This window comes from Centroberyx gerrardi, chromosome 9 (genome assembly GCF_048128805.1).
Source record: "Centroberyx gerrardi isolate f3 chromosome 9, fCenGer3.hap1.cur.20231027, whole genome shotgun sequence".
NCBI classification, from domain to species: domain Eukaryota; kingdom Metazoa; phylum Chordata; class Actinopteri; order Beryciformes; family Berycidae; genus Centroberyx; species Centroberyx gerrardi.
The window spans coordinates 8,421,360-8,444,400 of NC_136005.1; the positions used below are offsets into that span (position 1 = coordinate 8,421,360).

Sequence of the window (23,041 nt, forward strand, 5' to 3'; positions counted from 1 at the left end):
TAAGATTCTTCAGCGGGCTGAATATTCCCTTAGGAAGAGAGATAAGATTGTTTTGACTGAGGCTGAGGTCAGTCAATTTGGGCATTTCTCCAAATAGCACTGGTGGTAGAGCAGTCAGTTGATTCTTCTGTAGGGTCAGTGTTTTAATCAGAGGGAAGCCAACAAAAAACTCTTGAGGTAAATCAGTCAGAAGATTATTGTCCAAAAGCAGCTTACCCAGTTTGTCTCTATGTGGAAATAGATTAGGTGATAATTCTGTTATTTTGTTTCCCTGCAAGGCAATTTCCTTCAAGTTGGGCAAATTCTGAAAAATCTCCTCAGGAATGGAGGTCAGCTGATTCTCGTAAAGCCTCAGTACCTGTAGTTTGTTAAGCTTGGAGAACATTTTAGCAGATACAGAGGGGAGTTTGTTTCTAGCTAAATGGAGGACCAGAAGGCTCTCAAGATCATCAAAAGTCCCTTCCTCAATGGATTCTATCTCGTTGATGTGTAACTGGAGCTCTCTTACTTTTTTAAGGCCATCAAACAAGCCTTTCTCCAAATTACGGAGCTTGTTGAGCTTTAGTATAAGCCTCTCCAGGTTGCTGAGGTCTTTGAAGACTCCCGGCGGGATTGACGTTAGTGGAGTGCTGGAGATCTCGATGTGATTGAGCTCTGGCAAACCCTCAAAAGCTCCAGCCTCTATAGATACTATGGGAGTAGTCATGAACTCCAGCTTTTTCAGCTGGGGGTTTGCAGCAAAGGCTCCTTCGGGGATGGTTTTGATCTTACTGTCCAAGAAGAAGACCTCTGTCACAACTGGTTTCAGAACGCGTGGGATTTCAGTCGTATTTGCTTCAAAAACAACCTGGTTCTCTTTGCGGCAGACAGTCTCCTTTTCACATTGTGGTGATGAACACTCAAACAGCAAAGACAGAAAAAGGGAGACAACTTTTCTTCTGGACATGCTTATTCTCTACCAAAAGAAAAAAAGATCAAATTTATACCCTATGTACTACAGTTTAGAAGCTTAACACACTTATTTTTCTCACTCTTGCGATGAATTATCAGCTGTCATGTATCAGTGACATTCTAAAAGCTTTGCCAGGATATCGTTATGTGTTATTCCAGTCGCAGTCGCACACAAAACAACATTCCCTACCTGATTATTTCCTTCCCCAGTGTCAAACAGGAGGTTATTGCGGCAACGGAGAAGTGCAAACAAGCACAGTCTCATGAGTTATCTGCTCTGGCTTCTGCAGCGTGAGATAAGACCAGGGAAGGAACGCCTTTAATGTTGCAGCTAATTACTGCACTGCTCTGAAGCAAAACAAAACTCTCTTTTTCTATGTATTTTTCTCTGTCTTATTTCTTATCATCACTGACACTTAACGGGCGTCCAGAAAGCCCCCTGCTTTATAATATTTAACTTAATACACTTATCTAGCACTTTTCAAAACAATGTTGTGATATTTTCTTATATTCAGGTGTTTAAATGTGAAGGTTGATGAAGTTTTAAACAATGACTCAGTGCGTTCTAGAGTGCAATACCTACCGCTTAAACACACTGTGTCACTGTGTGTGGGGTTACTCATCCCAAAGAGTAATTCAAACAATAGATCTGTTTAAAAAGCCTGACTCTGTGCATCATTCATGGCAGAGTCAGCTGTCACAACACAGATGGTAAAAGTTTTGACTTGTTGGAAATGTACATCGGTTAATTTCCACAATTTTCCTCCAGCTCACCGGCGGTCGTCTGCAATTTGTTGATTAGCTTTGAACTTCATGTTTCCTGCATAGAAAAAAATATCTTTTGTGATCTTTGATGATTATCAGGCAAGAATCAGTCATAATGTTACAGTATTTGTGACTCATTTGTTATGTCAGGTCTCTGAAATTGCAAGTAAAACAAAAAGGGTGGAATTTGGTATTTGAGCCAAGATCCATCAAGCAGTATTCTGAGCAGCCTCCACTAGATGGCAGTCTTTCAGATTGAATCCACTGGATGATTTGTGTTTCACAGAGTGGAAAATTGAGATGAGGTAGATGGGTGGCTTACTTCCCAAACTAACACCATTGCCCTGTCTGACACACATGACATGCATTGAGTATTGCCAGGATCCTCCGCACGCAAACACAGATCGCTGTGGCTGCAAAGGCCAAGTCTGTGGTATCATGTGAGAGCCTCGTTCCCCTCTGCATGACCCTTTTAAAATAAACTTAGTCTATCTGGACTGTGTTTTGTTGTAGACATTCCACTGTATCAGCATAATCAGAAACCCACTGGTACATAAAAAGTGGGCAAACCATGACCCCCATCTGATCCCAATAGGACCAGCATCCAATTACCTATAAACAACAAAACTTTTCAGTTGTATTCATTTTTTTTCTCCCTGAAATTACACATTTCTCAACATATGCCAATCTACTTACTAGAATGTATACTATGAATTTAAAGTATATCAAGAAGATTTATATTACCTTGTAATGGTGAGTAAACTGCGTAAAGGTCCAGTGCAATGAGGATTGTATTTCTCAATTTCATCAAAAGACCTGTTAATGTCATGTTACCCAAATTATTATAACTGTCGCCTTTTGAAAAACTCTCCCTCTGGTTGTCAACAGAATCAAACAGATTTACAATGCCAGTCTACTTCCTGGTGTAAATGATGTTACCTACACCCAGGCTTTAATGAATGCTCTGATTGGTCGATAGTATGCATAGTTAATGAGGTGCCCCATAGTCTGTCAGAAAATAGCCTGCCAGCTACTTGCCAAACTAGCCAAAATCTCTGTGCCCCCATTGCCATGTGCCAAAGTTCCAACACTGGATATTTGTTTCCCCAAAGATAAAAATATTTGTATGCAGTGGATGGCACAATCATAGGGAAGGTTCGGCTCTCACTCAGTCCTACAAGCTTTGTACCATCTAACCATCAAAAACTGAAACAAATGATGCTCATTGCTATAGAAATCAACATCAAACTTTTCCTGACTGAGTTGAAATCATTGCACTGGATCGTTTACAAAAATTAAAGGGTGGGTGAACTGAGCTTAGCTTGGTTTATCCTCCACTATATCCCTGAATAATGTAGAAATAAAGGATAACTTGCTGTCAGATTCAGACAGACAATACAATAAACAAGATATGATTTCACAAGTTCACTGTCTATAACTGTCTATATTAGAATGCCACGATTCACTGAATGATTAACACAGTTCCAGCTTTCTCCCACTAAAAGTAGTGCATTTATTCAATATTTTGAATTAAAACCATTGGATTATTTATGTTGTGATACAGTTGAAAGTTGAAATAACATGTTTGATTTTGTAGGTAGGGATAGCCATTGTTTCAAAGTAAAACTGTTCCCTAAACATATCGATTTTATGCACAAAAAATCATCATCAAAATTACATTATCCAAACTTGCAGTTAGTAATAATCAAAAATATGACTGAAAAGCTGAAAATTACAAAATTGTTGAACAGTGTGTTGAATGCGGTCTTATTTTAATTAAAAGAAATACTGTTTAAATGCATTTGATACTAGATTCACCAAAATGTTCAAGTTGTCCACGAAATGTCCAAGTGAGTGTTATTACAGTTAGTAAGATGTTTCTTTTCAATTGTTTTTTTGGTCCTTTGTAAAAAAAAAAAGAAAAAAGAAAAAAAAAACAGAAAAAACAGCATTGCAGTCTCAGGCCACAGCAAACTTGCAGAGGAACACTGAGTGGTAAATTTGATTTATTAAGAAATTAAAAGCTAATTAGAGGGAAATCTGTTTACTTGTGTGATCTAGTTGGCGCTTCTGAATGGAGCTGCAGTGGTTCCTTGTGTTGTCAATAAAAATATGACCTTTTAGGCTCTAAATACACAACTCTCTAGGCTTCACATTTTCCAAGTACACCACAGTGCTAATGATCGTTAGCCACAGTAATCAGAGAATAGTTTCCCTTGGCTTTAAAAGTTCTTGGGTTGCTGATGTTGGGTGGTCTAGTCTAGAGCACAGAGTTCTTGTTTCTGCGGCCTATATTCCGGCTTCCTCTCTTGTTCCTCTTCCAGCACACACAGCAGATGATGAGGCTGCTGATGATGACAGTGCACACCACTGCGATGATGATGATCGAAGTGTCCCTAGAGATCGCCCCTTCTTCCCCCTCTCCACTGCTGGTGTCGCCCCCCTGCTCTGAGGTGGGCGTGACTTTGACAGCAGGGGAGGAAGTGGTCCTCTTGGGGGGAGGTGTGTGGGGTCTCCTCCTCTTCTCTGTTGGGGTCACTGCAGGCTCCTCAGTAGAAATGAGAGGCATCAGTACCTCATCTGTCAGCAGGGCAATCTCCTCGCCATTCAGATTGAAGGGTATGTCACACACCAACAGGCTGTTGTTGGCCTTGGATGGGTACTTTGTCAGCCAATCCCTTAGTGGCAGGATATCCTGGTCACACCTCCAGGGGTTCTGCTGCAGGAGTACCTCCTTCGCCACAGTGAGGGCATCCAGGTTCACCTGAGGCAGGTTGGGAAAGGAGTTGTTTCGTAGGTCTATCTGGCCCAGGTGTTTCACGCCCTGGAGGAAACCTGAAGGTAGGGAGCTGATGGAGTTGTGCTCCAGGGAAATGTTGACCAGGCTGGGCAGACCTTGGAAAGTGCCAGCTTCCAAGGTTGTGAGCAGATTGGTGTGAAGGGATACCTCCCCCAGCTGCTCCAACCCTCTAAAGGCCCCGGTGGACACATAGCTAATCCGGTTGCGGCTGAGAACAAGTAGACGCAGCTGAGTCAGGTTCCTGAAGGTGTCATCCTCCAGACGGCTCAGCTTGTTGTCATACAGCCACAACTGATCCAGGACCATGGGCCCAAACACCCCCGGAGACAGACTCTCCAGCTGGTTTTCATACAGGGATATTTGGGCCATTTGGGGCAGGTTTAGGAAGACCCCTTGCGGAAGAGATGTGAGCCTATTGTTGGAGAGGAAGAGCTTCTGGAGTTTCTGAGTCTTGGAGAACAGGTCAGGGTGGAGATGAGTGATTAGATTGTCGTGTAGAGAGAGCTCTTCCAGGTTTACGAGGTCATCCAAAGTGCCAAGGGGGATCTCCCGGAGTGAGTTCTTATTAAGCCGTAAGGTCTTCAGCTTGGTGAGATCCTTGAAGGTCTCCCTAGAGAGTTTACTGATATTGTTTCCAGCGAGCATTAGGTACTGCAGCTCAGTGACAGGATGAAAAGTTTCCACAGGTATAGAAGTGAAAAGGTTCTTACTGAGGTCAAGGACCTTCAGAGCAGACAAGGAGGATAACCAGGTGGGGCGGAGGACCAGGAGCTGGTTGCTGCTCAGAGTCAGAGACTCAAGCTTTAGAAGGTTTTGGAACAAGGCCTCAGGGAGATCTTGCAACTCGGTGCCGGTAAACCCTAAGGCACCTAAGTTAAGAGTGGAATCAAATGTGCCAGGGCGAACCTCCCTCAACACAGTGTCTTTAACCACAAAGATGCCAAGGGCGTTAGCAAAATCAGTCAAGTCCTCTGGTTTCAGTGAATAGATATTGCAATTTGAGATGTAGAGAGTGGTGGTAGAGGAGGGAACAGCTGTGGGGAAGTCTGAGATGCCATTGCAGAGGATTTTGTTTTCACGACACATGCATCCATCCGGACATGCCCAAAGAACAGCATTGAGGGAAGAGAGAAGGAGGAGCAAGTGAAGTGTGATTGACAGATCCATTATTTCCCTAGAACAAAGGAAAAGAAAATCTCATTATAATAATGATGACAATATGTACAGATAATAAACAAATATGTTAAATGTAGCAATCAGGGGTACAGTGGTATTGTAAGCCTCTTATCACCTCTTGAAATAGAGTCTTGTAAACTTGGTATGTGAGGTATCAGATTCACTCACAGAGCCTATAGTACAACCACTATATTTGTAGCCTCTATTTTTAAAGTGGTATTCCATCGAAACTGACTTTTAGGTTGTTACTCTGCAAGACATTTTCATAAAATGTTCCAGGATTAGTTTTCTCGTTGTTTTATGTTTTGAGTTATTTGTCCCCAAGATCACAGAGAATGGTATACTTTTACATCGTTGAATTATATTGCAAGCAAAAAACTGTAGATGTTTAATGGAAAGATGATCGTCCATAAAATTTTCTTTAACTATTTCAGGCAATGCAATTTGTCGATGTCAGAAGATTGCATGTGTTTTCCTTGATCTTGAAAACTCAGAACTCAAGCCTGTTTAATGTTCCAAATATTGGAGGCAGCACACGATCCACTGGTTTTCGCGGGTGTGCCACCAGCTTGGGCCAAACCACACAAGACAGAATTGGCTCTGGCTACGACATTACTGTACTTCTAATTGGCAAACCTGACCACAGGCTTACAGAAAGTGGTCGTCCGGCAGGGAAAAATGTAATTTGTGGTGATGAAGTATTAGTATTAGTAGCACGACATGCTATCGTGTGCACACAATATTTAAATATGTGCTCGAGTTGCATAAAAAGCATGCATATACAGTAGATATAAAAAGTGCACGTATAGTAAGTTAATATATAGAGCCAGCAGCTGCACCAAACATTTTTCTGAGACATGGTGTTGGAGAACTCCAAGTGTTGACTGATCAAAATCTTTTATCTATAACATCCCTGCCTATTGACAATGGTAGAGCCCATTACCTGCCTTGCATTGTAAGATTTATCAGTACGCAATGCCTTGTTAACTCATCCCCTGATTTTAAAACTAGTAAAACTTGACCAACAAATCTATCCTTAATATATCTTATCTAAAACATGATTCAATGTAATATATCTTAAATATCAAGCTATTTAAACCAAATAAATAATGGAATAAAGTTAATTCAACTAATTATGTTAAGTGGGTGAAATCAGTTTGAAACTTGTTTTATAAGCTAAATAAGCTTTACAAAATGTCACATATTAAACTGTGGGCATGCTTGCACAAATAATGAAATTGTGCACACAAAATAATGACAGTGAAGGCATGCATTAACCAAAATGAGACAGCGACGTGTCAGCTGTGCACTCCAACTTATCAAAACAAGAGTGTCCATACCGTCTCATGCCCTCAATGTAGTGAAGTGTGGCCTCAACATGTTTTTATCTCCTCTCCCAGGCTCCATAGGCTTGACACTAGTTTTACATTATTTCTGATTGGTGGAGCTGATTACAGGCTCTTGGGACTCACATACCCAAAAAGCAGCCGACTAGGCAGGAACATTAAACAACAGAGATAAAACCTTTGAAAATTTCAGGAAAACGTCTATGTTTGCAGAATAACAGCCCAAAAGTAACTTTCAGTGGAATTGCCCTTTGAATTGGAGTTTACTATTGGCTTCCGCTTTCAATTAACAGGGTCTGTTCATGAGGGAAGCTGAGCTGCTCTGCGCTCGAACACTAATTTTGGAGAAAAACAGAGTATGATGTGTTGCATTTGTGGTGTTTTCATTGTGCTTCACTGCTGTCTGAGATTTGATGCACAATGGTCTTTTGTTTCCAGGGTAGGAAAGCAAGAGACTCTGCCTGTGGTTTTTCCTCTGTCAGTGAACAGCTAAAAGGGGGATCCTCTCTTGCCTCTGAAGACTTTAAATTACCACCATTGTAAGGCAGTGATTCACAGGGCAACTCTAATTGGTAACAGTGCCTAAGAGTTGCAGCCTCAGCATTCCTGTTTTAATCAAAAATAAAACATTTGTATAAAATTATGACCCAGTGTCTACGTGGCTATGAGCATTGCCCACAAAATTCCTTGGTGTATCACCACGCTTACCACCCTTTGCCATTAGAACCATCTTTTTAGTATACATATGTTTTGAAAAGTGAATCCCAAAACTGCTGAGCATGTCCTCATTTGATATGGACATGGTGTTTGGTTTGAAGCCACAAGTGAATTGATTTCTGTGGAATGGCTACATCTCAACAAGACAGATTGCCTGCACATGTTTGAGGCTGAGGCTGAGGCTGGGGCTGCGCTCACTGTTTGTAATGGCACCGGAGGCTCCACATACAAAGCGGTGCCAACATAATGATCTGCTTGGTGCACTCTCCATACAAATCCTGGTAGGCCATTTAAAGTTAGCTTGGCAGGCTCAAGTTGTTTTCTCAGTAGCTGGGGAGTATTAAGGTGCAGAAAGAGCCTTTCCAAGGAAGTAGCTTTCTAAAGAGGCCAGTGTGTCCCAATGCTGAGCTCAGCCACAGAGGAATCGGCTTTTCTTCCTTTCTTTGTTTTTCCATTCTTCACATCAAAGACAAAGAATCATAAAATGGAAACTGGGGCTTCACAGCTGTTCCCATTTTCAATACATTTTGTACGCATGGGTCTACATTTTTTTTTGAAGAGGTGGAGGGCTGGGTCCCCTCTGTGAAAGGGAAGTGAATGGTATTATTGTTATTAAAATGTTAATACCATTATAACACATCTCATGTTGTCCTTTATTGTCACCCACCACCACCACTTCCACTACTACTACCAATAATAACAACAACAACAATAATTATAATAATAATGATAATGTTCCTCCTGATTAGTCACATAAGGTTGTGTGGTGGAACATGCGTTACCCAGTTGGTTGCATCATTGCCTCCACTTCTCTGTTCTTTACTGTTGCGACAGCGAATTTAATAGATAGGGTCAGGAGTCACAGTTAGGTCAGAGATGAGTTTGAGTAATCTCAGATATAAATGTCATGTCCAATTGGATTGGGGATTTTAGCACATTTGAGGAGCTTTCAGAGAAATGACACACGGCAGCATCACTGCTTTTTGCACGTCTAGACGCAAACTCATCTGTGACTCCTCTATGAGTTTCATAACATTCCCATTCTCAAAAAAAAAAAAAAAAAACTGACAGCGAAACCATGTTTCCCTTCTGGTATAAAATGTCCCAGTCAAACCAAAACCACCGTCTGCTCTGGCCTGGGACAACCTGGAATGCGTACAGTTCAGTGTAATGACTAAAGCATTTCCAGTTCACCATTAATTGCGGTGATTTCTTTCCCTCCCCATTTCCATAACTGAAGGATCAGCACTTTGCCTGTCATGAAAAGACTGAGCTAGCAAAGTAGGGAACTTTATTGTGCTGAAACTGAGTATCCAAGGCACTGGAATAAAAGCTGTTTGATTTTATTTATTTAAACTTTTTTTTGAAAAAGACTTTATGTAAGACAGTGTGAGGAGTCAGACTCAAAATAGCCCAGACTGACGCACATTTCCCTACAGGTTACACAACACTGCACTTCATTCAGCACTTCAAGTTACTATGTTATTAGTATTCAGATTCACACATGAATACACACATTGCTAGGCAAAATCAAAAGATGAATAATTTAGCTTGTCTTTTCATGATAGAAGTACTATATGTTATAGTACATGACATTATTGTTGTTGCCTTATTAGATCAGCATTATTACCTTATTTTTTCCTCTATTATCTCATTTCTTTTCTTTAAATAATAAAATTCCTCATTGAAATCTGCTTGTAAACATTTGACAAGACCCCACAAATGATTAGCAATCAGCATTCTGTTAATCAGGCCAACATGCTGTTTTTGCAGAACTTACCTCTTGCGGTGGCTGATGAGTGAGTGAAGTGAGAAACTGAGTTGGTGTGGAGTGCCAGTTATATTTTATCCTCCCGTGCGCTGCCCCCCTTCTCTACGGCTTCACAAATGATCTGACGAGGGATTCCAGCACTCTCTGAACTCTCACATCCTCACATTTTCCTGCTCTTCGTCATCACTCTATTTTCCTCATCAATCTGTTTTCCCCCCTGAGCTCATGAAATCTGTGCGTCCTTTGCTGAGGCTCCAGTGGCACTGTTCAGCGTCCCGGCTGTCCCACTGCCCCCTCTGCCCCTCTCGCATGCTCACACACACACTCACACTCACACATTTTTGCTAAATGTGGTGGGGGGGATCGTGCGAGGGGGAAGCCCCACCCTCTCGTGCTACTCTGTGCCTGAACTGGATTTGTATTCACAGAAGATTTATGTTTTGGACGTGGTGTTTATATGTGTGTGTGATTGTGTGTGCGTGTTCTTGTAAGTGGATGTGTGATCTGTGTTTTAATTATTGTATGGGATCCATATGTTGCCACAAGAATAGAAAGGATTGTGAGTATCATTTTCTAGCCCTCTTCGAGGAAAACAAGAGTTGTTTTTGTGGTTTGAGGTTAGGATTACGGTGAGGGTTCGAATTAGATTTGGGTTAAGATTAGGAAAAGGGTTACGGTTAGAATTAGTGGTTAGGGCATGAATGTAAGACGATAGAATTGTCTCATATATATAAGGGATTGTTTGTGTGTTTTTGTGTGTGTGTGCCTGCTTGTGTGTGTGTGTGCAAAGTATCAGCTGCACATATCTTTGGTATGAAGTCTTGGGTATGTTTGTAAGCTGATGGTTCGGATTTTTGGCAGCCTTGGACATGTTCACAAATCTGCTGTTAGGAGATTACAGATTGCAGGCCGATCCAAAAAAGGGCCAAACAACCAACAAAATTCTGTTCAGTCTCGCTTGTGTTGCAGAAATTATGCATTTTCTATCCTTGAATGTCGTTGTTGGAGTCCATGTTGAACCTCTGTGAATACATGTGTAGGAAAATTATGAATTGGTGCAGCAGTTTGTATCGTGCAATGTTTGGCAATAACCTTGCTGAAATTAGGCGTTCCCCACTGTTGGCTAGTTTTTGTGTTTGTGTGTGTGTGTGTGTGTGTGTGTGTGTGTGTGTGTGTGTGTGTGTGTGGGTGAATGGGCGGGTTTACGAGACTGATGGGATCATGCATACCCAACTTGCAGCCCACAGGCAGACAAGTAATCAAGCTCACCTCTCAATATTATACCATACAGCACTACATTCTCACATGTTCTTTGTTTAGGGAACGGTGCTTGAGCATTTTGTTTTTCCAAACCCACTTAAGTAAAGTAATTCAGTGTGATTTTAGCCTTGGCACTAAAATTGGGAATGCTGTGTTCTTCAATAAATCGGTGAAAGGAAGGTTGAGCAGTCAGTGTGCTGCTCCTATTAACATTCCTGTGTTGCTGTAAGTAAATCCATCTGTTCTGCAACATGACAAACCCCCTCTTCACCAGAAAAAAAGATAGCGAGGGTGGAGTTAACGTATAGACAGTCACAGGCTCCAGCACACAAAGCCCTCACTTCATGGAAGCATTTTGTTTGTCTGATAGTGCGGTAAAGATAGACATAGACAGTAGAAAGAGCTGTGATAGCAATATCTGCATTGAAACACACTGTGTGTACCAATGTTTTGTTATTGACTGAAGTCACCGCTACCTATAGGGCCCTCCTTCATGGTGACACAGACAAAATAAATATACCATTAAGCTGCATGGCATTCATGGTATTCATTCAGCTAACTTGCTGGTAAAGATTTTCTGCCAAAAATGTCAGCTAAAGGTGGCATGGCTGTTATGCAAATTAAAAGTCACAGGCTTATCCCCTCTGTCTGTCCCACAATGTCCATTAGCTGCAATATATTTCCCAACCTCTACTTTACCTCTCAAATAAGGGAGTAACATCTCAACATAGAGCCTTAACATCACAGATAAACCAGACGCCTTAGACTGGACACACTTCACACTCTGTCCTGATCTGAGTGGGGTCCAAGGTCAGGGATGAGCAGATTGAGATGAAGAATGATGTATTGTGGCATGATATTTCCCCGTTTCACAGATGAACAGAGAGAGACTGACTGCAGGCCCAGGCTCCTCTCTTTTCCTGATGATCATCTGTTTCTCTTTCCCCATAAATTCTTGCAAAATAGAGTTTTAAGTGTGTGAACTCCCAATTCCACATCTGAAAAGCTTTTAATTTCCTAACAAGCAAGAAACTGAACCAGCTCCACTAGGGTTGCTCAAGTCCATGTGATGGGTAAGAGTAATGGTTCAAAGGTACCAGTGGCACTAGGCCGATGGGCTGGCAAAGAACAACTGGGCAAGCAAGGTTACCTGAGTTAACTCTATCAAGTGGCCCTGCCTGGGAATACATAATGAGTGCATATTTCCCCCAAATAGATTTAGCAATAATCTAACAAATCTTTAAGTCAGCTAAACTCAAGATTTAACTAAACTTGGAACTCGGATAGGAAGGTAGTTTTGCAGTGTGATTACTTGTTGCATGTTCGTTGCCATCTTGAAAGACTAACACGAAGGATTACAATACAGTAATGTTGCAGTAGCTGCACCATAACTGCCTGGGGCAAAACTGCAGGCTAAAACTATAGTTTGTTCAAATCAAATTTAGTCCCTTTAGCAAAATATTAAGATGACAAAGGTTCCATTTGAACAGCAGATGAACATGGGTTGCTCAGTTTTTGGACTTTTAGTCACTTGTGGACTAGAATAGCCTGGGCCAGAATGAGGATTATCCCACTTTAATGTGAGACATGTCGCTTAGACCAACAGGGTTACACAAAGGTTGTGTGAGAAAGGCTTGTGAATAACAGGTCAACATAAGCCTATTTAAGCCATTGAAAAGTTTTATCGTGGATTCCCAGATATGTATGAACTGGCCAGAGCATAATGCTTTCCACAAGGGTCGTTGAACTTTTACACTGTTTTCCAGATGCAGTTATATATTATTCTTCACCCATGGGCAAACCCCTGCAGTGCCATTTCCTGTCCTCACACACACCCACTCTTACTTTTTCTTCTGTGAGCTCCCTCTCTCACCCTGTGTGTGTGTGTGTGTGTGTGTGTGTGTGTGTGTGTGTGTGTGTGTGTGTGTGTGTGTTGTGGCTGATGCCCACTGTTGTGTGAGCTCAGTGTACTGGAAAGGCTTAATCACCCGTTGTCATAGCGATGAACTTGGGTGCTGTTCACCAATTCATCCTCTTTTGTTTGCTGTTTGTTTTAAAGTCCAATCAGTTGTCATGGAATTTGTGGCATTTGCTGTCATTTTGTGAAGGTTTTAAAAGCATTGAAAGCTATTTTGAGCTGTAGTCCAAAGTTCTTAATTGTTTTGCTGTCAAAGAACAATGCTAAATGACTAAACAATCTGTAATTATCAATGCAACAGGTTATAAATGCAAATGAGTTTCAGTGATGATGCCAGAATTCTCTTGTAAAAACTTTCTGACATCTCCATATAAAAATTCCAGGATAAATTTTACAGCAACTATCTTTTCTTCTATCTTTGTCTGTTGTTGTCTGTTCTAATTTGCCAATATTGTTGTATATGATGTAGCCCACTCCAAAAAGGGGAATGATAACTATGTGCACATCGTTGTGGTTTTGCTTTGTCATGGAGGCCTGTGAAATTACAGGGTCACTGTTTTGCAAGAGAAAAGGAACAATCATCTCCAAAGTTATTGTGTACCACGACATTGAGAAATCGAACAAGTGCAGTTGAGCTTCCTGTTTTGGAGGTTGTTATGAAGGTGGATGATGGTCTGATCTCATCATCCCATTATCTACAGTTGTGATTCATTTGGGGAAAGCACATTTCTCCTGAGTTCCCATCAACACATTCAGTATGACATTTAAAGAGGAAGCTGAATCCAGATAAGAGCATTTAAACTCCTCAGATAATAGCAGGAGGTCAATCATTTTGGTGCCAAGGCGCAAGTCTGTGAAACCACAGATTTGTATGGAGCACATTCATTTATTGGTTTCCTGGCATTGTCGCATACAGCCTTGTGTGATCACAGAGGAGGGCTGGAAACAGTCAGCTGCTAGACTTTGGCCTACATTACATTGAGGTTATTACCATTTATAAAATGTATTCATATAATATTTTATTTTATTGATGGAAATATAAAAATTGTGGGTAACCCTTTAAATTACAGGCTATTAATTACACAGTGATGACTGCAAATATCTAAGTAATATCCAAGTAAAATAGATGTAATAACTAGTTATAGCATTAGAATGATTGCTAATTACTGAGTAATATACAAGTAATGTACCGGTAATTTTAGAAAAGACATACCAGTCCTGACTATGTACAATATTCGCATAGGTATACAAACATACTCCATAGTAACTCTACACAAATAACAGAAAACAACACACCCCAGAATGTAAAAAAAAAAAAAAAAGGTAAAAAGCACCTTTTTTACTCAGTAATTACCAGTCATTCTAATGCTGTAACTAGTTGTTACATCTAATTTACTTGGAAATTACTTAGTTATTTCCAGTCATTACAACATAATTAATGGCCTGTAATTTAAAGGGTTACCAATTTAGGACACAGAATTTCTTAGCTGAGCTCCATCCACCAAAGTACACCAAGACACCAAGTGTGTGAATGGGTATGTAATCAGTAGGATAAGAGCAACTGCTTTTCAGATATTACAGATTATATGATCATTAAATCATCTTCATCACAATATATGCTGTAGATGTTGTATCTCAGGAGCTATTACCAGCACTTTACCTGGGTTCAGACATTGGACAGAGCATGGAGATCATAATGTGTTGAAAACAAATCCGATCAAAACAAATTAGTTTTAGAAAAATGAAAATGCATCTCAGTTTTGTACTCATGAATACTGATGGGAGAGGCAGGGATAACATCATCATGACATAATGGCTTTTCAGGCTCCTTGGCTGCAGGAACCATTTAGTGATTATCTTCTACATGCTATTTCCTCTGACTATTGGTCTACTGAAAGAAAGAAAGAAAGAAAGAAAGAAAGAAAGAAAGAAAGAAAGAAAGAAAGAAAGAAAGAAGAAAAGAAAAGGAAAGGAAAGGAAGAATTCAATCCAATCTACTGAAATGGATTATTTCAGAACTTGAAAGAAAGAAAGAAAGAAAGAAAGAAAGAAAGAAAGAAAGAAAGAAAGAAAGAAAGAAAGAAAGAATTTGTACTGAATTGGATTATTTCTGAACTTTATTGTCTTTACACTCAAAACTGAAAGCATGTTGATTTGTATCTGCCCTTGTCGTCTCTTCATGTAGTTTGAAGCTTACACCACTAGAGGGAAACAAATATCAACAAACTATTGCAAACTGCTGATTATTATTGGCTACATCAGCTTGGCTCTGCTTTATGAAACTTAACATCACATATCTTCAGTTTTATTGACATAAAATACCTTAAGAGAAAACAGCTAAACACAACATGAAGAAAAATGTTCACATACTGCATCAGCCACCATGTATAAGCTGCAACTTTTAGGGAAGGAAGCAGAAAGAAAGAAAGAAAGAAAGAAAGAAAGAAAGAAAGAAAGAAACAAACAAACAAACAAACAAACAAACAAACAAACAAAGAAACAAACAAAAACAAAGAAAGAAAGAGAAAAAGAAAGAAAGAAACAAACAGAAAGAAAGAAAGAGAAAAAGAAAGAAACAAACAAACAAAGAAATATTGAATATAATTTCAGATCTTAATCATCCATACACTCAAGCAATTACTAATTAAACAAATTAAAGCAAGTATAAATAAACCATTGATGATTATTATTATTGACTACATCAGCTTGGCTCCCATATCAATTTTACTGTCCTAAAATACTTCAAGCAAATACAACTAAACACAACATAAAGAAATTCCACATGTATCAGTCACTGTGTATAAACTGCAGCCTGTGGGAAAGCAGAAGCAGAATCAGCCCTGAATTCCACTCTTGTGCATCCGGCCTGATATCATGTTTCATCACCCTTGAGTGTGGCCGCGCACTCGGCCTCCATCTCAACCATGGCTTTGTTCAAGCGATACATGCCGTACATGGCGGCAAGGATAAGGAACACACCTATGGCCACCAGAAGGATGTGAAAAAACATGAGGAACCCAGCGTAGGCTGCATCGGAAGGCAGAGTCCACACGTAGACCCAGCCCCGGTGACGGTTGTGGTGGACAAACTCAGGCCCCTGCTCAACCACCAGTTTGTCATAGAAAGGAGGCGACCGGTAAAGAGTCGGGGGAGTCTCAGTAGTGGAAAGTAACTCATCAGTAGGCAGGGCGCTGCTTAGAGTACGGAGGGATGGTGATGCTGTGGCAGGGGTGGCAGCTGTGATTGTTGAGGTCGTGACTGGCGTTGTTGATCTGGGGGTTGACAAATATTTTGTCTTTTCATTTGCCTTTTTCATTGCAGATGCCACTGGAGTGGCTTGTGGGGTCGTTGCTGTTGTGAGAGATGGTGTGACTTTTGAGGTGGGGGTCGTTGCTGTTGTGAGAGATGGTGTGACTTTTGAGGTGGGGGTCGTTGCTGTTGTGAGAGATGGTGTGACTTTTGAGGTGGGGGTCGTTGCTGTTGTGAGAGATGGTGTGACTTTTGAGGTGGGGGTCGTTGCTGTTGTGAGAGATGGTGTGACTTTTGAGGTGGTGGTGGATGTCGGTCTGACGGTTGTAATATATTTTGTTGTTGGAACTTCGTACATTACGAAAGCCTCGGTTACGGTAGGCGATGGTTCAGTTGGGTGTTTTTGCGTAGTGAAATAACTTGCGACTGTTGTACCATCACAAAAGTTAAACTCCTCAACACGCAGAGAGCCAAGGGTGCGGAGTAATTGGTACATTGGACTATGGCACATCACATATTCTTTGTCAAGAACCACACCTTCATTAAGTCGTATCCATCTTGCAATACCTCTAATACTACAAGTACAGTCCCATTGGTTTCCACTCAGAGTAAGACGCCTCAAACCTGTATTTAAGGAGAAAATATCCCCTGGAAGACTCTTGAGATGGTTATTCTTCAAGTCAATGACAGAAAGCCCTACAAGGTCTTGAAAGATGTTTTCCGGTAGGCTCTGCAGTTTATTGTCGTTCAGATGCAGCATGACCAGTGTGGTTAGCCTGGAGAACAGGTCTGGGTGTAGGTGCTGCAGGTCGTTGAATTTCAGTGAGAGCTTCTGAAGGTTGGGAAGGCAGCAGAACAGGTTTGAAGGTAACTCCCTCAGCTTTTCATTGAAATGGAAGTTAAGATTCAGCAGCCCAGACATGTTAGCAAACAAGTTGCCAGGAACAGTGGTGAGGGTAGTGCCATACAAATAAAATCCTGTCATGTAAGGCATGTAACCCATCAGCTCATCTGGGAGAGATAATAGGGGGTTATTGTAAAGGGTGAGCTGGATTAGCTTGGGCATGTTGTAGAAGCTCTTCTCCGGGACGCCCTGAAGTCGATTGGAGGACAGGGTGAGGGTCTTGAGGTTCCCCAAAGACCAGAACACTTCAGGTGGGAGGCTGGCAACCTGATTGTGGTGGATTTTCAGTTCCTCAAGATTAGCAAGTTCATCAAAGATCCCAGCCTCTAGCTTCTCTAGCTCGTTGTTATAGAGCAGGAGCTGCTGAAGATTAGTCAAGGAGTGAAAGATGGTAGGTGGAAGCTCTTTGATGGAGTTCCTGCCAAGGTTCAGAAAGGTTAGCTTGGTCAGTCCATTGAAAACATCTGAGGCAAGGCTAGCGATTTTGTTGCGGTTGAGGTCTAGGACCAGCAGCCCGTCAAGTCCCTCCAACATCTCTGGAGCGATGGTCTCCAATTGGTTCCCGTCTAAATAGAGCTGCTCCAGACTGGTCAGGGGGCTGAAGACTCGGGCAGGAAGGCTGGAGAGATCATTGAAAGACAGCTTGACAGACTTGAGTTGTGGGGCAGCGTGGAAGGCCTGGGGATGGATAGTGTGTAGGCGGCTGTAGGTTAGGCTAAAACGCAACATCAAGTCCAGGTTTGCCAGGCTGTGCTCATTTATGACATTCATGTTTGTGTCATTGAGCTGCAAGAGGTACGTGTGGACAGGCATCTGCTTTGGGATGTCTGTGATGCTGGAACCAACACACATGACAGCACCTTGAAAATTACACATGCAGCTGCTGGGGCAGATCATGGTGCAGGTCAGGTGTGGCAGTGTGAGGAGGAAGAGTTTCATCCAGAAAGTGCCTGTTGAATTGAAATAAAGACACATTTGGACCATTATGATCTAACGTGAAATTTACTTGACAGCATCACCCAGATTATGGTGTAAGGTCTCATAAGGTCCCACATTTTGTTCAAAATCTGATAAAGGCTGACATTTTGTTCAAACTCTGACAATACAGTAAAAGCTTTACATAGTCATGTTTATTGCCATGTAAATCCAAAATTGAATTCTCAAAATCAAGCTGTTTTCTCTGCTGAAGTGACTTTTCTGTCAGTAAAAAAGACAAAACCTGCAGCTAAAATGAATTGGAATAGAAGCAAAACATTTTACCCACCGCTCAAGTGAGAATCCATGATGGTCCCTTCAATGTTATGATCATGTTGTGTCTTTTGCTACAAATATATGAGTGACACCGAGGATGCTGGTTCATTTCCTCAGGACTTATCTTGACAGGCTGCTGAGACCCGACTGCCTGCCTGTGTGGGCTGAACTGATAATACTCGCTGTTGTAGCATGTCAGTTAGGATGTTTTGCAGCAGGCCTGATGCCTGTAATATAACAATGCAGTTAGATAAGTTTATTCTCTTTGCAGACTATACGCGCCATATTTGGTATCTATTTGATCCACTAGCACTTCAATGTATCACAAAAAGGGCTAAAAGGGAAAGACCCACCAATATGTATGTGATCAACAACAAACAAGTTATAACTGTCAATGCATAAAATGGAATTTCCACTTTATATACATATATGTATATATATATCTCTCTCTCTATATAAAGAGATATATATCTCTATATATATAGATATATATACATATATATATAAAAGGAGTTTAAAAATGTGAAAGGCTGTTTAGAGATTGGAGTAGCGCTGTGAAAAAATGTGGAAATTCATTTCTAAACTCATGTCTTGTATGTGTGTGTGTGTGAGTGTGTTTTATTAGCTTGTGTGATTTATTGAGCTCTTTTATCCACAGTCACCATCAAGCCCTGAGTGCCAGGGTGTGATGATGCTTACTGCTTATCAACAGTCCCAGGTTCCAACAGGGTTTATGATGTGCTTTCTTGGTACTAATAATAGCTGGAGTATTTGTCGTCAATAAGTCAACATGCTGCAAAAGCATGTAAGTAAAAAAATTTATTGATTTTGGGCAGAAAAGGGTTGTGAAAGTAAGAATAGAATTGTATAAAAATGTATGTAAACTTTTCTTAAAGGAAATCCAGAATTGGAAAATGCACATATTACATAATGGCTTTTCAGGCTCCTTGGCTGCAGGAACCGTTTAGTGATTATCATCTACACACTATTTCCTCTGACTATAGGTCTACAGAAAGAAAAGAAAAAAAAAGAAAAGAAAAGGAAAGGAAAGGAAGAATTCAATCCAATCTACTGAACTGGATTATTTCAGAACTTTTATTGTCTTTACAGTCAAAAATGAAAGCATGTTGATTTCAATCTGCGCTTGTCGTCTCTTCATGCAGTTTGAAGTTTACACCACTAGAGGGAAACAAATATGAACAAACCATTGCAAACTATTGATTATTATTGGCTACATCAGCTTGGCTCTGCTTTATGAAACTTAACATCACATATCTTAAGTTTTACTGTCATAAAATACCTTAAGAGAAAACGGCTAAACGCAACATGAAGAAAAATGTTCACATACTGCATCAGCCACCAGCTGCAACTTTTAGGGAAGGAAGCAGAAAGAAAGAAAGAAATGTATAATTTGCATAAAATATGTTATTTTCAGATCTTAATCAGCCATACACTCAAAAATAAAAGCAAGTAGACCTATAAACAAACAATTGATGATTATTATTGACTACATCAGCTTGGCTCTGTTTTACGAAAGTTAGCATCTCATATCAGTTTTACTGTCCTAAAATACTTCAAGAAAATACAGCTAAACACAGCATAAAGAAAATCCACATGTATCAGTCATCATGTATAAGCTGCAGCCTGTGGGAAAGCAGAAGCAGAATCAACCCTGAATTCCAATTGATAGTTAATCTTGACTCTTGTGCATCCGTCCTGATAGGCTATCGTGTTTCGTCATCCTTGAGTGTGGTCGTGCACTCGGCCTCCAGCATAACCATGGTCTTGCCGTTTTTATTGCATTCTGAGTTTAACAGCATTGAAAACCTCCTAAATTTATTTTTTTCTTCATGAAATTCGATGACTTCTCCTGGAGTGATCTTACAATTAGAAAAACTGAAACATTTAGCCTACCTTTTTAATATTTTTATATAAACTGTACACTATCAGGGTACAAAGATTGTCTTTGGGTAATTTTTGACCCGACAGTTAGCCTGTTAAATCAATTACAGACTAAATAAAATTTTATAAAAAATGTATAAATGATTTGTAGTAACTATGAAGCACTCTTTTTCTTGCAAGAAAAATGGTTTTCTCGCAAGAAAAAGAGTCAGGGGTGGTTCACTAGTCCACTTAAGATGTATATTTTACAGTAAAACCGTACAGCACTGTACAGTGTACAGTGGTGTACGCTGAATAAATACAGAATACCTGGATGGTGAGGTAGGAAAACACAGTTATTCCAGAAGTTGTTGATATGGGACAGGTTGTTTCTTCATGCAAAATAGATTTGGGGTTAAATATTAAATGAAAGGCTTTATACTAACAGAGACAGTGAGACCGGGTCAATTTTGACCCGAGGACAAGGGGAGCATACAGAATATGAAGATATCACAAGGGTTAAACTCCTCATCACGGTACAGATTGGTAGATGATTGAACTATGGCACATCACATCTTCTCTGTCAAGAACCACACCTTCATTAAGTCGTATCCATCTTGCAATACCTCTAATACTGCAAGTACAGTCCCAGAGGTTGCCACTCAGAGTAAGATGCCTCAAACCTGTATTTGAGGAGAAAATATCCCCTGGAAGACTCTTGAGATGGTTATTCTTCAAATCAATGACAGAAAGCCCTGCAAGGTCTTGAAAGATGTTTTCCGGTAGGCTCTGCAGTTTATTGTCGTTCAGATGCAGCATGACCAGTGTGGTTAGCCTGGAGAACAGGTCTGGGTGTAGGTGCTGCAGGTCGTTGAATTTCAGTGAGAGCTTCTGAAGGTTGGGAAGGCAGCAGAACAGGTTTGAAGGTAACTCCTTCAGCTTTTCATTGAAATGGAAGTTAAGATTCAGCAGCCCAGACATGTTAGCAAACAAGTTGCCAGGAACAGTGGTGAGGTTAGTGCCATACAAATAAAATCTTGTTATGTAAGGCATGTAACCCATCAGCTCATCTGGGAGAGATAATAGGGGGTTATTGTAAAGGGTGAGCTGGATTAGCTTGGGCATGTTGTAGAAGCTCTTCTCTGGGATGCCCTGAAGTCGATTGGAGGACAGGGTGAGGGTCTTGAGGTTCCCCAAAGACCAGAACACTTCAGGTGGGAGGCTGGCAACCTGATTGTGGTGGATTTTCAGTTCCTCAAGATTAGCAAGTTCATCAAAGATCCCAGCCTCTAGCTTCTCTAGCTCGTTGTTATAGAGCAGGAGCTGCTGAAGATTAGTCAAGGAGTGAAAGATGGTAGGTGGAAGCTCTTTGATGGAGTTCCTGCCAAGGTTCAGAAAGGTTAGCTTGGTCAGTCCATTGAAAACATCTGAGGCAAGGCTAGCGATTTTGTTGCGGTTGAGGTCTAGGACCAGCAGCCCGTCAAGTCCCTCCAACATCTCTGGAGCGATGGTCTCCAATTGGTTCCCGTCTAAATAGAGCTGCTCCAGACTGGTCAGGGGGCTGAAGACTCGGGCAGGAAGGCTGGAGAGATCATTGAAAGACAGCTTGACAGACTTGAGTTGTGGAGCAGCGTGGAAGGCCTGGGGATGGATAGTGTGTAGGCGGCTGTAGGTTAGGCTAAAACGCAACATCAAGTCCAGGTTTGCCAGGCTGTGCTCATTTATGACATTCATGTTTGTGTCATTGAGCTGCAAGAGGTACGTGTGGACAGGCATCTGCTTTGGGATGTCTGTGATGCTGGAACCAACACACATGACAGCACCTTGAAAATTACACATGCAGCTGCTGGGGCAGATCATGGTGCAGGTCAGGTGTGGCAGTGTGAGGAGGAAGAGTTTCATCCAGAAAGTGCCTGTTGAATTGAAATAAAGACACATTTGGACCATTATGATCTAATGTGAAATTTACTTGACAGCATCACCCAGATTATGGTGTAAGGTCTCATAAGGTCCCACATTTTGTTCAAAATCTGATAAAGGCTGACATTTTGTTCAAACTCTGACAATACAGTAAAAGCTTTACATAGTCATGTTTATTGCCATGTAAATCCAAAATTGAATTCTCAAAATCAAGCTGTTTTCTCTGCTGAAGTGACTTTTCTGTCAGTAAAAAAGACAAAACCTGCAGCTAAAATGAATTGGAATAGAAGCAAAACATTTTACCCACCGCTCAAGTGAGAATCCATGATGGTCCCTTCAATGTTATGATCATGTTGTGTCTTTTGCTACAAATATATGAGTGACACCGAGGATGCTGGTTCATTTCCTCAGGACTTATCTTGACAGGCTGCTGAGACCCGACTGCCTGCCTGTGTGGGCTGAACTGATAATACTCGCTGTTGTAGCATGTCAGTTAGGATGTTTTGCAGCAGGCCTGATGCCTGTAATATAACAATGCAGTTAGATAAGTTTATTCTCTTTGCAGACTATACGCCCCATATTTGGTATCTATTTGATTCGCTAGCACTTCAATGTATCACAAAAAGGGCTAAAAGGGAAAGTCCCACCGATATGAGTGTCATCAACAAGAAGTTATAACTGTCAATGTATAAAAAGAGTTTAAAAATGTGAAAGGAAAATATTATGGAAATGAAATAAGTGAAACAAGTAAGTGAAATAAAAGTATTGATTTTGGGCAGAATTTGGGTAGAAAAGGGTTGTGAAAGTAAAAATGAAGTGTATAAAAAATGCATGTCAACTTTTCTTACAGGAAATCCAGAATTGAAAAATGCATGAAAAAAGGATGCGTGTCCATTTACATTGGAAACACACGCTCATGGAAATATGACTTCTTTAACAACTGGAGTAAAGTCTTCACTATACTGTATTTACGCATTTTGTTTAGCATGTGCATACATGTGTGTTTGCATACACACATGCCTGTGCATATGCGTGCATGTGAACATTTACGTGTGCGTGTGTACGATTTACCTCTGACAGCACTGTAGTGAGTGACTGACTCACTGGCTCAAAGCAAAAGTCGACAGTTTCT

At 40.8% G+C, this 23,041-nt stretch overlaps 3 protein-coding genes across 3 annotated transcripts; all 3 read right to left on the reverse strand.

Moving 5' to 3' along the window:
- Positions 1 to 3,214: 3,214 nt before the first annotated feature.
- lrrc15 (leucine rich repeat containing 15) lies at positions 3,215 to 9,823 on the reverse strand. The gene is made up of 2 exons (XM_071921886.2): positions 9,536 to 9,823; positions 3,215 to 5,690 (listed from the first exon to the last, which is right to left on the reverse strand). The coding sequence occupies exon 2, from the start codon at positions 5,681 to 5,683 to the stop codon at positions 3,977 to 3,979; it is 1,707 nt and encodes a 568-aa protein (XP_071777987.1). The 5' UTR covers positions 5,684 to 5,690; positions 9,536 to 9,823; the 3' UTR covers positions 3,215 to 3,976.
- A 5,753-nt stretch (positions 9,824 to 15,576) lies between these two features.
- On the reverse strand, positions 15,577 to 18,144 carry LOC144539723 (uncharacterized). Its single transcript, XM_078285642.1, has 4 exons — positions 18,122 to 18,144; positions 16,310 to 17,807; positions 16,012 to 16,223; positions 15,577 to 15,923 (listed from the first exon to the last, which is right to left on the reverse strand). Exons 1-4 carry the CDS (start codon positions 18,138 to 18,140, stop codon positions 15,577 to 15,579), a joined length of 2,076 nt encoding a protein of 691 aa, XP_078141768.1. The 5' UTR covers positions 18,141 to 18,144.
- Positions 18,145 to 19,185: 1,041 nt separating this feature from the next.
- Positions 19,186 to 22,239, reverse strand: LOC139929079 (uncharacterized). Its single transcript, XM_071921846.2, is given in 3 exon segments — positions 19,186 to 20,522; positions 20,524 to 21,902; positions 22,217 to 22,239. Coding segments are annotated over 3 exon segments (1,467 nt in total). The 5' UTR covers positions 22,236 to 22,239; the 3' UTR covers positions 19,186 to 20,453.
- Positions 22,240 to 23,041: the final 802 nt, after the last annotated feature.

What these genes read in the sequence shown, in the direction of transcription:
- lrrc15 (XM_071921886.2), bottom strand. Translation starts at nt 5,683, where the DNA reads ATGGATCTGTCAATCACACTTCACTTGCTCCTCCTTCTCTCTTCCCTC.
- LOC144539723 (XM_078285642.1), bottom strand. An exon ending in GTAACCGAGGCTTTCGTAAT is followed by an intron (nt 16,224 to 16,309) that starts GTACGAAGTTCC and finishes CTCTCACAACAG; the next exon opens with CAACGACCCCCACCTCAAAA. An exon ending in TGGCATCTGCAATGAAAAAG is followed by an intron (nt 15,924 to 16,011) that starts GCAAATGAAAAG and finishes CCCCTGCCACAG; the next exon opens with CATCACCATCCCTCCGTACT.